At 41.4% G+C, this 17,003-nt stretch overlaps 1 protein-coding gene across 1 annotated transcript in view; it reads right to left on the bottom strand.

The window, feature by feature from the left end:
* The window catches only part of LOC124780123 (Down syndrome cell adhesion molecule-like protein Dscam2), a 372,570-nt gene that overhangs the window by 68,410 nt on the left and 287,157 nt on the right, over positions 1 to 17,003 (bottom strand). The window contains exons 23-24 of the mRNA XM_047253757.1: positions 13,355 to 13,543; positions 1,030 to 1,215 (exon numbers count right to left, since the gene is read on the bottom strand). Coding sequence (XP_047109713.1) covers positions 1,030 to 1,215; positions 13,355 to 13,543 — 375 coding nt within the window. The remainder of the gene's footprint in view (positions 1 to 1,029; positions 1,216 to 13,354; positions 13,544 to 17,003) is intronic.

Raw genomic sequence — 17,003 nt, 5'->3', positions numbered from 1 at the left:
TGACAATGTACTGTACAGTAGCGAGACCTGTGGTGATGTACAGTTCAGAGACTTGGTCAATGATGCAATATGACGAGGAGTTGTTGCAAAGATGTGAAAGGAAGAAACTTAAGAAAATCTTCGGGCCAGTCAATGATAGGAGGTTTTGGCAAATCAGAAATAATAAGCAGATCAGAGAGTTATACAACAAGCCAGATATAATGACAGAAATAAAGAATAACAGACTACATTGGTTGGGACATGTAGAAAGAATGGTGGAGAGCAGCACAATCAAGAAAGTTTTTGACGGAAAACCAGGTGGGTGCCATATAAGGGGCAGACCAAGGAGCAGATGGCTTGACAATGTGGAGGAGGACTTGAGAATAATGGGAGTTAGAAGATGGAGAGCTAAGGCAGCCAGCAGAGAAGAGTGGGCGGAGATTGTCCAGAAGGCCAAGGCCTTACACTTGGTGTAGTGCCAAGGAATAAATAAGTATGTAACATGTGCCATAGCAATGTAATACTGCTTCTTAATCCTTTTGGTGGGCCAGTTTTCCACACCTTAGTCATTATTTACTTGTAATGGGGAGTTATTGGCCAACTGGAAAAAATACTTGAAATCATCAGTACTTATCGGCCCATTCTGCTACATAACTGAGAAGTTAATTGCTTAGTTTTTTGCAGTTTTACTTTAGTGTTAATGAACATGTTCATATTACACAGCTACTGTTTAGTGCTTATTTCTTAGCTCTGAATACAGATTTAACATTAAAACTAAGCAATTTTGTTTCATTTGTATGTGGCTGTCCATTGCTTAGCATTATTTGGTGATTTGTGATCTGCTTTAAAATGCATATTAATTTACTTTTTTTTTAATGTAATTAAAATTGTAGTATTGTCATTGATCTGACTTCTAGTAATTTAGATATGTATTTTTAATGTTTAATGACATCTGTCTGAAAGATTTTTTGCAAAGTTACTGACAGCCATGATGTTGATTGTACTAAGATCATCTTCATATACTTCATGAAATACAATAAGCTTACTTACCAGTCCCCTTAGTTCTGGCAGTGACTGTAGCACTAGGATGACTATTACCAATTCTGTTCCATGCTGTGATATATGCATGGTATGTCGCACCACAGTCTATGTCGTTTAATTTATGGGAATTCTTTTCGACATCCATCTGGACCTCCTGCCATGTTCCATGGTCCTTCTTATAATTCAGTGTGTAACCTGCACATTTTTGCAATAAGTTCACCTTATACTTTTGTTGCAAATAAAAACAGTAAAATGATTTTTTTTTTATTATCTCCTGATCAACACTGACTGAAAAAGTATGTTTGCTAAATTTACGCAAACTAAGACAAGCAACATGGAATTCAGATTCACCATGACTTTGAACAATCTCAGTAAAGTGGGCATCATTTCATAGCACTAAACAATCTCAGTAAAGTGGGCATCATTTCATAGCACTACTATAAAAACCTGTCAGCAGGTTCTTTAGGCAATACCCACAGCATATAGGTCATCATTTTCACAACATGCTGATAATTTTTATCTTTTGACAACCGTAAATTATCAATATCAGCACTATTAGCATCAAGTGTTCCACTATAACTGCTGGTTATTGCTTTAAAAGACTTTTTAATTAATGGTGCACTCAAAAAATTTTAAGCAAGGAAGAGCAGGTAAACAGCAACTAATTTATACCAATCTGAACAAAAAGTTTTTCTGCTCCTTATATCCTATTGTGTACATACACTATGTGATCAAAAGTATCCAGAAACCTCCAAAAACATACATTTTTCACATTAGGTGCATTGTGGGCCACCTACTGCCAGGTACTCAATATCAGCGACCTCAGTAGTCATTAGACATCGTGAGAGAGCAGAATGAGGCCCTCCGTAGAACTCTGGGACTTTGAACATGGTCAGGTGATTGGGTGTCACTTGTGTCACAAGTCTGTATGTGAGATTTCCACACTCCTAAACACTGCTAGGTCCACTGTTTCCAATGTGATATTGAAGTAGAAACGTCAAGGGGCACGTGCAGCACAAAAGTGTACAGGCCGATCTCATCTGTTGACTGACAGAGACTGCCGACAGTTGAAGAGGGTCATAATGTGTAATAGGCCGACATCTATCCAGACCATCACACTAGAATTCCAAACTACATCAGGATCCAGTGCAAGTACTATGACTGTTAGGTGGGAGGTGAGAAAACTTGGATTTCATGGTCAAACAGCTGCTCATAACCCACACATCACACCAGTAAATGCCAAACCAAGCCTCGCTTGGTGTAAAGAGCATAAACATTGGATGACTGAACTTGGAAAAATGTTGTGTGGAGTGACAAATCACGGTACACAATATTGTGATCTGATCGTATGGTGTAGGTATGGCGAATGCCCAGTGAACGTCATCTGCCAGCACATGTAGTGCCAACAGTAAAATTCAGAGGCAGTGGTGTTGTGGTGTAGTCATGTTTTTCATAGAGGGGGCTTGCACCCCTTGTTGTTTTGCATGGCACTATCACAGCACAGGCCTATGTTGATGTTTTAAGCACTTTCTTGCTTACCACTGTTGAAGAGCAATTCTGGGATGAAGACTGCATCTTTCAACATGATCGAGCACCTGTTCATAATGCACGGCCTGTGAGGGAGTGGTTAAATGACAATAAAATCCCTGTAATGGACTGGCCTGCACAGAGCCCTGACCTGAATCCTACAGAACACCTTTGGGATGTCTTGGAATGCTGACTTCGTGCCAGGCCTCACCAACCAACATCGATACCTCTCCTCAGTGCAGAACTTCATGAAGAATGGGCTGCCATTCCCCAATTCCCCAAGAAACCTTCCAGCACCTGATTGAATGTATGCCTGTGAGAGTGGAAGCAGTCATCAGGACTAAGGGTGGACCAACACCATATTGAATTCCAGCATTACTGAGGGAGGGCACAACAAAATTGTAAGTCATTTTTAGCTAGGTGTCCGGATACTTTTGATCACATAGTGTAGCTTTTTGGAGTATAATATAACATATTAATTAGAGTATATTGTTCATGTGTAGTAGAGGTATACAGTTTTCTGGCAGTTTTGGCAGCTAATGCACTCTCTGTTAATCTATACTTTAGCTTACTCCATATAGCTGAAAGTTGTTCTTCATTATGAGATCTACAGAATGTGATGTATTCATTTATTTAACCTCATCTGATTGGGCCATCACGCCCTCTCTTACAGCAGACCAAGTTTCACACATGCAATACCTTTTCCACATCATAATTGCCTAAGAAATAACAATTTTAATATGAAAAATAGTATTAAAATGATCTGAATGTTTATAGAGACAATGTGAATAAATAATACTATGAACGGAGTATCCCAGATGCAAAAGCCGCCAACTGCATGATAAGCGAAACTGAGATAAGCATGAAAAACTCGTTCCATCCAAATTATTAAAGTTGAAGACCTCACTTCTTTTTTAAAAATTAGTAAAAAAATAATTAATTGTTTGGTGTTGATAGCTGAAATATGTGGTTAAGTTTTATATGTTAAAATCTTAAGTGAAATACTTACTTAGTGGTTTTTGCACCTGATTTAGGTAGTTATCAGGTTTTGCAAATGTATTGATCCAATTGTGAAACAAACATTCAGATATAAAACCCACTATCTGCTGGTATGTCATGAATGACAGACGGATGGAATTTAATTATTGTAAATATAAACAGAATACATTTTATTTCAAAGAGAAGTCTGAAAATTCATGAAAGTGACATTATTTTACCAGGAAAAACTGATTTATTTAACATCAAAAAGAGAACATAAATGAATGTTCAACATTATGTTTTTTAAAAAATACACCACCATGCTTTCGACATCACAAAATGTTATAGAAAATAAAATAAGTTCCAAATTGCATCTTAGTAAAACATCAACAAAATATTAGAAAATGGTAAAATTGCTGGAAAGTTTCATCTTAGTTAAAACGGTGACAAAATATTATAGAAAATGAAATTGGTTGAATGTTGCTTTTAAGTGATGTTGACCTCAACACTGTCCATCAACTCAAAATCACTTCCGGGTTGTTCCTCATTCTGAGAGTTGGCAGCAGCAGGAGCGACTCTAGGAGTGCCTTCCTGCTTGTCTAACATCTCGGTGTAGAATTTGAATTTGTTGTTAGTCACCCAATCTTCACCAAAGTGGAGCTCTAAAAGCTTTTTGACATCTCCGAGTTTGGTTTCTGAAAAATCTACACCTGCTGTGATTGGTGTTGCACCGTTTCCTTTGCTGAAATTTTTTCCGCTCTTCAGGATGCTCTTCCCCTCTCCAGCTTCAAAATTGTAGAAGGGCTCTCCATGAACTAGACAAATCTTCTTGTTTCTGCTTTTCGTGAAAACGATTTTTTGGGGTTCTTGAATCTGGAAATGCCAGTTACCAGTCACTTTTACTAAGCCTTTTGTGTATGTCATAATAATTAGTGTCAATGCAGTTTCCATTGCATAACATTGCTTTAATAATACTTTTCATGTTTGTACCTTTCTGTTTTGGAAACATTTATTTTCCAATGATCAGGATGCCTCTTCCTTTTCCAGGATGGATCGTTACCTTTGGTCTTGTTCTTGTATTTTCAACTTCTAATACAGGTTCGATTTCTTGCAGACTTTCTACTATTTAAATTACTCCCACTTCATTTGTACCATCTTCTGCATTTAAACTGTTCATGAAATCAAACACTTTCTTCAAAAAACTCATGCACATACATCAATAAACACTCTGCTGATCAGCTGAACTGTGATTACTGGCATACATTTTGACAATGCATTGCCAACAAGAGCTTCAATTTTGCGTATGCGTTTGCTACAACACAGCCAACCTAACTATGAAGAAGAAAAATATCCCTTCTAATTCTAACAAACTGAAATTTAGGTTTGAATGTCTAGATTGGTAAGTCAGATGTCAGTTGGTGTGCTTTGCATCTGGACATGGCATGGTGACCACCATGCCTGATGAACTTGGTGGGTTTTGTTGTGACTCGCCGATCATTCAAAGCGCTGCTGCGCAATTACGCGCATCCTCTATGTGCGGTGCTGTCTGCCAGCCATGCAGCAGCTGCGCCACCTAAGCGGCCAGCCGAGCAGCAGCCCCTAGACTGGGACTCAGTGCTCATTCGAATGCTAATGTGTACACATGTCTTGCTTGTCAACTTACTCTGTGACTTCTATGTGTTGTGTCATTCTGAAATATATTTGTTAAACTTGACATTATAACAATTGGCGACAAGGTAGTGGATTTTTCCTTTTCACCGATGACCCACAGGGTTCCATGGCTACTGTCGAGCAACTATTGCAAAATCTCCTTGAACAGCAAACGCTTCTAACAGCGGCGATTCGCGATTTCGTTCGCGGCGTCAAATGCGGGGCGTTTCTCGTCATTGTACCTCCCTTTCCTCCTTACGACGAGACGGCGGAAGACTAGTCTGATTATGAAAAATGTCTTCGACAGCACTTCCTGGCATTTCATGTCATGGACGAACAACCATGTAAGTCTCTGTTCCTTTCCTGGATTTCACCTCAAATGTATCGGTTGTTGTCGCAATTGGCACCTTTGAAGGATCCTGCATCTTTGTCCTTTGCTGAAATGTGCTCACTTCTGTCTGTCTATTTTCAAAAGCAAACGCATGTGGTAGCCTCTCGTGTTGCCTTTTATTGTTGTCAAAAACAGCCACATCAATCCTATCGCGCTTGGGCTGCTGAACTTCACGGCCTCAGTCGAAAGTGTCAATTTGTTACTGACGTTCACAAGGAATCCTATGCTGATTCCATGGTACAGGATGCTATTATCCGGTCAGCACCCGACAAAGAAGTTTGGCAACGTGCCCTTCAGTTGGCGAATCCGACTCTAGATGAAGTTTTCTCCATTGCGCAGTCTTTTGAAATTTCTCGTGCCACTGGGGTGCAAATAGAGGCGTGGGGTGATGTCAGTGAAATACAACCTCTGTGCGCTGTTGACGACGCATGCGGTGCGTCCCTGCCGGCCGACGTGGCCGCAGTACGCTCCCACACGCAGCCCTGGCCTAGCCATAAACAACCCGCTAAGAAACTGCAGCAAAACCCCCGGCAGCTTCCTTCATGTCCGCAGTGTTTTACGAAACATTCACACGAGGATTGTCCCCAACGTTGGGCTGTGTGTCACAATTGCAAAAAGAAAGGTCATGTGTCTTCCGTTTGCAAATCCGACCGCATACATGATGTTCATGAACATGACGCTGATTCTGAATCTGTGTTGTCTGTCAATTGTAGTTCTTCCCTTTCAGGGAAGTTATTCCTCACTGTCCAAATCCTTGGTCGAGATGTTCGCATGCAAGTGGATACCGGTTCTGCTGCCACTATAATTAACTCTCAGTCGTATCTTCAGTTGGGTTCTCCACTCCTGTCACCTGTCACTCGGCAATTACGGACGTACAATAAACAGAAGATTTCTCTCTTGGGACAGTTTAATGCTGAGGTATCTTACAAATCCGTCGTTCGCACTGTTCCCATATTTGTGGTCAACCGGAGCAACGCAGAAAATCTTTTTGGTTTCGATGCCTTTCGCGTTTTTGGGTTCTCCATAGATGTCTCTGTCAATATTGTCTCTGACGCTATTCCTTATGCTCAACTGGATTCCTTGTCGACGACATTTTCGTCCCTTTTTTCTCCTGGGTTAGGTCGTGCAAACGACTTTGAAGCTCATATCACGCTCAAACCCACTGCTCAGCCTAAGTTTTTTCGGGCTTGGCCCATTCCTGTGGCCCTTCGTGATCGGGTAAAACGGGAGTTGGATCGTCTCACTACTTCAGGGGTCTTGCTTCCTGTCACTTCCAGTGAGTGGTCCTCTCCTGTCGTTGTCGTTGCTAAGCCAAATGGTGATATCCGTCTCCGTGATGATTTCAAAGCCACTGTAAATGCTCAATGCCTCATCGACACTTACCCTATGCCCCGTCCTGAATAACTGTTCACTAAACCTGCTGGAGGCCAGTATTTTTCTAAAATTGACCTGTCAGAAGCTTATCATCGACTTCCTCTCGACGCTGCTTCCCGGCAGTTTCTGGTCCTTAAAACGCCTTTCGGCCTCTATCAATACCAATGATTGCCATTCGGGGCTGCCAGTGCCCCTGCTCTCTTTCAGCGATTCTTGGAACAATTATTGCTCCCTGTCCCTGGGTGTATAAATTACATGGACGACATTGTTGTCACTGGCTCCACCACTGAAGAACATCTTCAGAATCGCCGCATACTTTTTCATATCTTACAGACTGCTGGTCTTAAGTGTAATCTTCAGAAATCAAAATTTTTTCAGGTATCTATCACGTACTTGGGATTTCAACTCTCTCGGGATGGTATTCGTCCGCTTCAGCAAACTGTCACTGCGATCGATGCCCTTCCTCGCCCTACCTCTGTTAAGGAACTGCAGGCCTTCTTGGGGAAAATAGCATACTATCACAACTTTTTACCATCTGCGGCTTCGGTGGCTCAGCCGTTGCATCACCTGTTGCATAAAAATGTGCCTTTTCACTGGTCCGCGTCATGCAAAGCGGCTTTCCAGAAATTGAAGACTATGCTGAAACAGGCCCCGTGCCTGGCTACTTATCAACCTGGCCAACATCTTGTTTTTGCCACAGACGCCTCTCAATACGGGGTCAGTGCAGTCCTTGCGCACCGTTTTTCTGACGGTTCGGAACAACCCATTACTTATGCCTCCAAAACGCTCACAGATGCCCAACAAAAGTATTCTCAAATTGAAAAAGAAGCTTTGGCCATTATTTATGCTCTTCATAAGTTTGGTGTTTTTCTCTATGGCTCAAAATTTCATCTTGTTACGGATCACAAACCACTTGTTTCCTTGTTTCATCCTTCAACGTCACTTCCTGACAAGGCTGCACACTGCCTCCAGTGTTGGGCTCTTTACTTGTCTCGTTTCAATTATGAGATTCATTTCTGGCCAACGACTCAACATGCAAATGCTGATGCTCTGTCTCGCCTTCCCATGGGTCCTGATCAGGCATTCGATAGGGACGAACTTTTGTGTTTCCACCTGGATGTTGCCGAGCAGCGGGTTGTGGACGGGTTCCCCATCACTGGGGACAGGCTGGCGGCTGCTACGGGTTCTGACCCTACCCTCTCCCGGGTTTTACGCTGTATTCAGAAGGGTTGGCCAGATCGCCTGTCCGCTAAGACTTGTGATCCGTTGTGGAACTACTACGCTTTGCGCTACTGCCTCACGGCTAGGGATGGTGTTATCCTCCTCTCCACTGACAATGCTTCGCCGCGTGTTGTGGTACCTGCGTCTTTGCATGCTTCGGTCTTGCGCCTCCTTCACCAAGGGCACTGGGGTGTGTCTCGCACAAAATCTCTGGCACGCCGTCATGTGTACTGGCCTGGCATCGACTCTGAAATAGCACACATGGTCGCTACCTGCGGGCCTCATGCGTCACGGGCCGCTGCCCCGAAGTCATCTTTGTCACCGTGGCCTTCGCCTGAGAAGCCCTGGGAGCGCATTCATGCTGACTTTGCGGGGCATTTTTTAGGTACTTATTGGCTCCTCGTAATTGACGCCTACTCTAACTTTCCTTTCATTGTCCGTTGCACGTCGCCTACCACCGCGGCAACCACCAGTGCTCTCGCCCGCAATTTTTCTTTGGAAGGCCTCCCCTCTACTCTAGTTACTGATAATGGATATCACGGCCCCACCGTTCCATCCACAATCCAACGGTGAGGCTGAACAACTGGTCCGTACATTTAAGGCTCAGATGCGGAAACTTCTGACTTCTTCTGCTGCTGATGATGCGCTTCTCCAGTTTCTGGCATCTTACCGTTTCAGCCCCATGGGCGACCACAGCCCGGCTGAGCTCTTACATGGCTGACAGCCCCGCACGCTACTTCATCTTCTGCAGCCTTCCGCCTCATGGCCGCGGGTGCCTTCACTTGGCCGGTTCACCGCCGACGACCTTGTCTGGGTACAGGGATATGGCAGGTTGCCAAAATGGAGCCCGGGCCACATCTTAAGACACCATGGCAGACGCCTGTATGAAATCCAGATGGACACGGGTGTTGCAGTGCGTCATTCGGACCAGCTTCGGCCTCGTGTGCCAGCAACACCTGTTCCGAATGCCGCTACACCACTTTTGGCCCTACCTGACGCTCGGGATCTTGGCATCTCTCAATACTCACAACGCAGCTCTCTCACCGTCATCGCGATGCCAGCGCAAGAACGGACGCCACCAGAAGACGTGCCCATGCAGGAACCAGATGACCATCCTCTGTCAGAGCAAATCTACTCACCTCCTCCTCCAACGGATGCCGACACATCGCCCATGTCTCCTGTTATATCAACTGGACTTGCCGCAACGGGCAGATTGGTGCAGGGGGCCCCAGCAGATTCGACCCCAACGTCTCCTGTCATCTCGACCCATTATCATCGGGGACACTTCCGTCCGTACGGGAAGCCTCCTCCTCGAGACTTTATGGTGAGTCAAACAACGCCTATGGACGTTAGCCATCTCCAGGACACCTCCATCATGACCAGTGCAACAATTTCAGAGGGGGGAAAAGTGTTGTGACTCACCAATCATTCAAAGCGCCGCCGCGCAATTACGCGCGTCCTCTATGAGCGGCGCTGTCTGCCAGCCGTGCAGCAGCTGCGCCACCTAAGCGGCCAGCCGAGCAGCGGCCGCTAGACTGGGACTCAGTGCTCATTCGATTGCTAACGTGTACACATGTCTTGCTTGTCAACTTACTCTGTGACTTATATGTGTTGTGCCATTCTGAAATATATTTGTTAAACTTGACATTATAACAGGTTTTGCAAACATTGGACATTTAGCGGGCTTTGCTCCTGAAGACAATGTGCAGTTAGTACTTTTGGAACTGCAAATGTTCTACAGCCATTTTCAATGCTTTATAGTGGGTTTAGCATCCTGAAACTGAATCCATCGTGTAGGCACTGAAAAAATCTATAAGGCAGTGTGCTCAAGTCAAAATCGTCAAAAGATGCGTTTAGCAGCTTTTGTACCTGGGCTACTCAAATAATAAAGTTAATACTGGCAGTACTTCTACTACTGCTGCTGCTGCCAGAAGTAATGATGATAGTAATACTAACAATAATAATAATAATAATAATAATAATAATAATGACAATACTAATTATATCAATAGCAATAATGACAGTGGCAGATAGAAAAAGAAATTATATGTGTACAAAATTGATGTCTTCTGATATAGCAAGTTCTGGGGAAAGGTAATTTAAGGAGACTGCACTAGCTAAGAATACTGGGAAATGAGGAAGATCTGGATGGAAAGAAGGATGTACAGGAGTAATGAGTGCATACAGGGACAAAAAGCATTTTGCTCTAATGGAAACAAGTTTGAGAGATATGAGGGACAGTGTACATTGACAAGACAGGAGAGGACACAGAGGGAACAGAAATCTTTGCACTTGCTGAACACAGCCAGGATATCTATGCATATGATGGTGAAATATGATCAGAGAGTCAAACATAACAGATATAGTGAACACAGGCATACATAATCAGTTTCAGATGCCATGAGTTTTCCTGAGAAAGACCTTACAGGTCAATATTGCTGCATTCAACAGCTGGAAGGTTTGTACAAGTTTCCTTTTCAGATCAAAAGGGAAGAACTCTTTATGTTTTTGTAGGACATAGAGAGATTCTAAGTCAAATTTAGATTTTCATTTGTTACTACTCTTTGCTGAGAGAGAGAAGTTCACATTTGCCCCTTTTAGGATTAAATATGGTGGGGATTCCTGATATTTTGGGATAATGAGCCTAGAATGACCAACCAGTTCTGCTTGCATTTTGGAAGGGTTGAGCTTTGACCCTATATTCTCTGTCCATTTTGATGGTGCACACAGGTTTGTATTGTGATTCTCGATAGCTGTCTTCAGGTTTATTAGTTTTGCACTTAGATACAATTGGAGATCATGGGTGTACATGTGATATTTGCAGTAGGGCAAAACTGATGAAATATCATTGACATACAGTGAAAAGAGTATAGGACCTAATACAAAATTCTTGAGCACCTCATACTGTTTGCCTACATTGTGACTTTATGATGCTGGACATAATGCACTGCTGGAAAGCTGGAGAGATCTGAGGTATCAGCAAAACCATTGCACTTCACTTGACAAGAAATTTAGGCTGTGAGATGGTACACTGCCTATTTGACTTGAGGCATTGTGAGATATGTCCATTAGTATTTCAAGGATGAGTTATGGTAGTTGTTGAGCGCTTTCACTGTGGTAACCTAAATGTTGCATCAGCCTAAAGGGAAAATGGGATATGTTTTTTAACAGAGTTGTTTTACCTTGCATCCAGTGATTATGGTCTATGACTGAAACCGGTAGAAGATATACAGCTTAAATAAAACAGCTGATGGCTAAAATGTATTTTCAAATGCACTTAACAGTAGCTGGTTCTCACCTGATGAAAATATTAAATGATTGGTATTTGGCTAGTAGGTTGTTTGTAGATAGGTGGTTTGTTAGCTTGTCATGCGCTACATATTCTAAGACTTTGGACAGTGCAGGAGGAATGCAAATAGGTCAGTAATCAGATGAAGCTGTGGCAACGTACTTTGAAAGTATTGGCTTAACTAGTCTCTGTCTTCATTCTAAATGAATGAAAAAAATTAAATCAAATGAAATGATCACTCTGAGCACACTGTTCTGTGTGTTTCTACTTCACATTCTTTCAACAAGTTAATTTATGTGATATACCTACATGTACATCTATACTTCACAAGCCACTTGCAGATGCAGTCGATGGTGGAATTAGTTTGTGTACCACTGTGACTTCCACCTCATTTCTGTTCCAGATACAAATAGTTTCTGGGAGAATGACTGCAAGCAAGACTCTGTGTGGAGTTGAATCTCTCTCATTTTATCTTCATTGTCCTTTTAAGAGATGTGCATTGGAGGAAGAAATACATTTTTGACTCTTCCAGGAACATACCGTACACTCTCAGAACTTAAACAGTAAACCCCACTGTGATGTTGGTCAATCATCTCCATCCCTACTAAATGGACCTGTAACAAAACATGCTGCTCTTCTTTGGATCATTTATATTTACTTTACCAAACCTATCTGGTATGGATCTCATACTGACAAGCAATATTCAAGTATTGGTCAAATGAGGATTTGGTAAGCTACCTCCTTTGTTGATGGATTACTTTTCCTGAAGATTCTTCCAACGAATCACAGTTTGACAGCTGCCTTTCCTGTGATTAGTTTTATGTGGTCAGTCTACTTTAAACTACCCCATACACATAATCCTAGATATTTTATGGAAGTAACAGTTTCCAATGATAGTTCTGTGGCTGTGTAATCATAAGTATGTTACATTTTTTATTTTGAGGGCCAATTGACACTCTTTGCATCAAGTGTCAATTCTCTGCAGGTCTTCCCACATTTTGCTACAATTTTCTAACATTATGACTCCTCTGTATACAACAGCATCATCCATGAAAGCCGCGTGGAACTTTTGATGTTGCCTATTATATCATCTATATACATCGTGAAAAGTAATGGACCTATAACACTCCCTTGGAGTATCACTGAAGTCACTTTACGTCTGACGACTTCTCTCCACTGAGAGTGACATGTCGTGTCCACTGAGAACGAAGTGCTCTGTTCAGTTTGCTAGAAACTCTTCAGTCCAATTACACAGTTGATTTGATATTCCATACACTGACATTTTATTCATTAGGCAGCAATGTATAATTGTATCAAAAGTCTTACAGAAGCCAAGGAATATGGCATCTATCTGGGTGCCTGTATCTACCACCTTCTGGGTCTCATGGATGAACTAAGTGAGCTGGGTTTCAGATGATCATTGTTTTCAGAGCCCATGCTGATTCCTACAATGAACATTTTCATTCTCCAAAAATGTCATAGTACATGACATATTCCTAAATTCTACATCCTACCAATGTCAGAGATATAGGTCCGCAGTTTTGGACATCTGTTCAATGACGGTTCCTAAAAAACTGGAATAACCTGTGCTTTTCTCCACAGACTGATCGTACACTGCTGTTAGAAGAGCAGCAAGTTCTTTCATATACTCTGTAAAATCATACTGGTATCCTGTCAGATCCAGTTGTCTTCCCTAATCCATAATCAATGGAAAATGCAGGATTGAATATAAACAATTATAGCTGTATAATGATAGATTACAACACAGTGAACAGAAGAGCGTGTGTGTGTGTGTGTGTGTGTGTGTGTGTGTGTGTGTGTGTGTGTGTGTTCTTGTATTTTTCACATTTAGATTGATTTTCAGCAGTGATGAGTGACTTTTATAAACATATAGTTTTACAAACCTAACACTGGAGTGCCTCCATCTCTGGGGGACGTCCACCGCAGTTCCAAGCTATCATAATCTGAATGTAGAACTTCGAGATATGGAGGCTCAGGGGCTGTGAGCACAATAATGTGATAAGTAATTCTATCTTCACCAAATAAGTTCTTTGCTGTGCATGAGTAATTTCCTCCATTTCTCTTTTCCAGCTCTGAAAAACAAATAGAAGCTTATAGTGCTTTCATAAAACAACAAATTAAAGAAGAAGAAAGAAGAAGAAGAAACTATGCAAAAACCACATGAAGTAAATTGCACACCACAATTACTACATCAAAAGAATGTGATGAATGATTAAGTACCGTAGGAGTTCATATTAAAGGAAGTGTACATAAGATTTGCAATTAAACAAGTTTGTCAACTTGTAGAAGCACTGAAGGATACTTTCTGGAAAAAAGAAAAAAATATAAGTGCAACATAAGATGTAGTTCATCCAACTGAAAGTGAGGAAAACTAAAAATAAATGTTAAATGGAGCGAGTACAGTGTATCTACTACTGCTGAGTGAATTGGTGCAAAGGTAAGTCACTGAGCTTGTATTCATGAGACTCAGGATTCAAGTCTCTGTCCAGCCATTTAGGTTCAAGTTTACTGTATTTCCCTAAATCATGTAAGACTAGTGTTGGGATGGCTCCTTTGAAAAAAATGTAAGTGATGTCCAACCCTGTCATTCCCAGTCCGAACTTGTTCTCCACTTCCAGTCACCTCGTTGTCAATGGGCCCTTAACAGTAATATTCCTTCCAGCCTTCTACTTAGTTCTGAACTGGGTAAAGGAAAAGAGAAACTATGTCAAAGCTGATGATGAGGGTCAGAAAGGGGATTAGCAATTTGCTTACTACAGATTCTGGGGAAGACATATCACAAAAAGTGAAATAATACTACCATTTAGAATGCTGGATTATGTAAGATGGCTGAAACAAAGTGACAACAACAAAAGAAGATTGGCATTAACAAAAATTTCTTCAACAAATAAGTTCCAATGGCATCAAATATTGACACAGAACTTAGGAAAAATCTTTCTGAAACTGTACACTAGTATAACAATATTGTAAGGTAAAGAAACAAGAATCAAGGAAAAAGTAGGAAAGAAGAAACTGGATAGATTCAACGTGTAATGCAAAAAAAGAAATTAAAACTCAGAATGAAATGAGGAACATTGTCCATCGGACAGACTCACCAGAAGAAGGAAGAATTTAGTAGGATATGTGCAAGTCAATCAGGACTTGTTAAAATTACACTGGAAGTAGTAGCAGAGAGGGAAAAGTTGTGATAACAGACAAAGATAATATGTGAAACAGAATATCAAGAGTGTTGGGTATAATAGATGTGCGATTTTAAGAGCTTAGGAAAGAATCAGAAGTAGCAGAGGATGACATTAAACCAGTGGCAGACTCATGAATAAAAGAGAAAATAAGAGAAAATAAAATTATTAACAATAAAAATATCTAAAATAATTTGTCTGGAGGTTATTACTAGCACAAACATACACTGATAGGCATGAAAAGATAGTACACCTACAAACACATCTGTCATCAATCAGATCAAATACTCAAGAACACATTCTAGTAGAAATGTAAAGCATGAAAAAAATTTAGCAAACTTCACCATCATTCTAGATACAGACTAGACCCATTGTTCATCCTCATTATTGTACAATAAACTGAGGGTAGAGAGCTATGTGTGATTTTGGACTTGCCACTTAGCAATATCTCAGTTACCATATTTGGACACATTATCAGCATGATAAGTTTTCATACAGTGACATTGTCAGCACATATGAAGCACAGTGATTTGATAGTCACATGACACCTCACCCACAGGTCTCCCACAACTCTTTTCTACCAGTTATTAAGGCCTTTTTCCTGCTCCACTCATGTATAGAGCGCAGGAAGAATTATTGCTTAAATGCCTCTACGTAATTAGTCTAACTTTGTCTTCACAATCCCTGTTGTTGTTGTGGTCTTCAGTCCTGAGACTGGTTTGATGCAGCTCTCCATGCTACTCTATCCTGTGCAAGCTTCTTCATCTCCCAGTACCTACTGCAACCTACATCCTTCTGAATCTGCTTAGTGTATTGATCTCTTGGTCTCCCTCTACGATTTTTACCCTCCACGCTGCCCTCCAATGCTAAATTTGTGATCCCTTGATGCCTCAAAACATGTCCTACCAACCGATCCCTTCTTCTGGTCAAGTTGTGCCACAAACTTCTCTTCTCCCCAATCCTATTCAATACCTCCTCATTAGTTACGTGATCTACCCACCTTATCTTCAGCATTCTTCTGTAGCACCACATTTCGAAAGCTTCTATTCTCTTCTTGTCCAAACTGGTTATCGTCCATGTTTCACTTCCATACATGGCTACACTCCATACAAATACTTTCAGAAACGACTTCCTGACACTTAAATCTATACTAGATGTTAACAAATTTCTCTTCTTCAGAAACGATTTCCTTGCCATTGCCAGTCTACATTTTATATCCTCTCTACTTCGACCATCATCAGTTATTTTACTCCCTAAATAGCAAAACTCCTTTACTACTTTAAGTGTCTCATTTCCTAATCTAATCCCCTCAGCATCACCCGATTTAATTTGACTACATTCCATTATCCTCGTTTTGCTTTTGTTGATGTTCATCTTATATCCTCCTTTCAAGACATTGTCCATTCCGTTCAACTGCTCTTCCAAGTCCTTTGCTGTCTCTGACAGAATTACAATGTCATCGGCGAACCTCAAAGTTTTTACTTCTTCTCCATGAATTTTAATACCTATGGGAGTGATATTTGGAGGATTGTTATATATTTCAATATTTATCACTTTAAGTTGGTTCTAGAAACTTTCTAAGTAGTTGATCATAGGATAGTTCATGTCTATCTTCAAGTGGCTGTCAGTTTAGTTCTTTCAGCAGCTTGTGCCAATCTCCCATGGCTCGAACAAAACTGTGACCGTTTGTGCTGTATTTCTTCATATCCATTCAATATCCCCTGTGAGTCCCATTTGGTATGGGTCCCATACACTTCACCATTACTCTAGGGTGGGTCACACAAGTCTTTTATATGCAGTTTCATTTGCAGATTGTTTGCATTTCTCCAATAAGCCACAGTCTTCCACCAGCTTTACCTATTGCTAAGACTGTGTGATTATTATATTATGAAAAAGATAGATTGCTACCCACCACATAGAGCAGATGTTGAGTTGCAGACAGGCACAACACAAAGATTGCTACACGTTTAGCATTTGATCAGATGGCCTTCTTCTAAAGAAGAAAACACACACACACACACACACACACACACACACACACACACAGACACAGACACACACACACACACTCACAGACACATGACCACTGTCTCAGGCAACTGCAGCCAATCTTCCCAGTCTGCCCAAAGCAATCTTCCCTCTGCCTACATAGTTGCAGGCTTGTGTCTTCAGAGTTGGCAAATTTCTCCATTTTGCTGCCTTGATTGTCAATGCTGTGGTGCCAGTATTCACCAGCAACCATGGGTTGGGAAACATAGAAACGGTGTGAACTTGACAGCTGAACAGTTGTAGCGTACTTCTGCCCTTATGTTTGCAAATTTGCATCTTCAGAGTCAGCACATTTCTCATTTCA

This window comes from Schistocerca piceifrons, chromosome 1, assembly GCF_021461385.2.
Source record: "Schistocerca piceifrons isolate TAMUIC-IGC-003096 chromosome 1, iqSchPice1.1, whole genome shotgun sequence".
In the NCBI taxonomy this organism is placed as follows: Eukaryota; Metazoa; Arthropoda; class Insecta; order Orthoptera; family Acrididae; genus Schistocerca; species Schistocerca piceifrons.
This window is presented reverse-complemented; position numbering and strand designations above follow the sequence as displayed.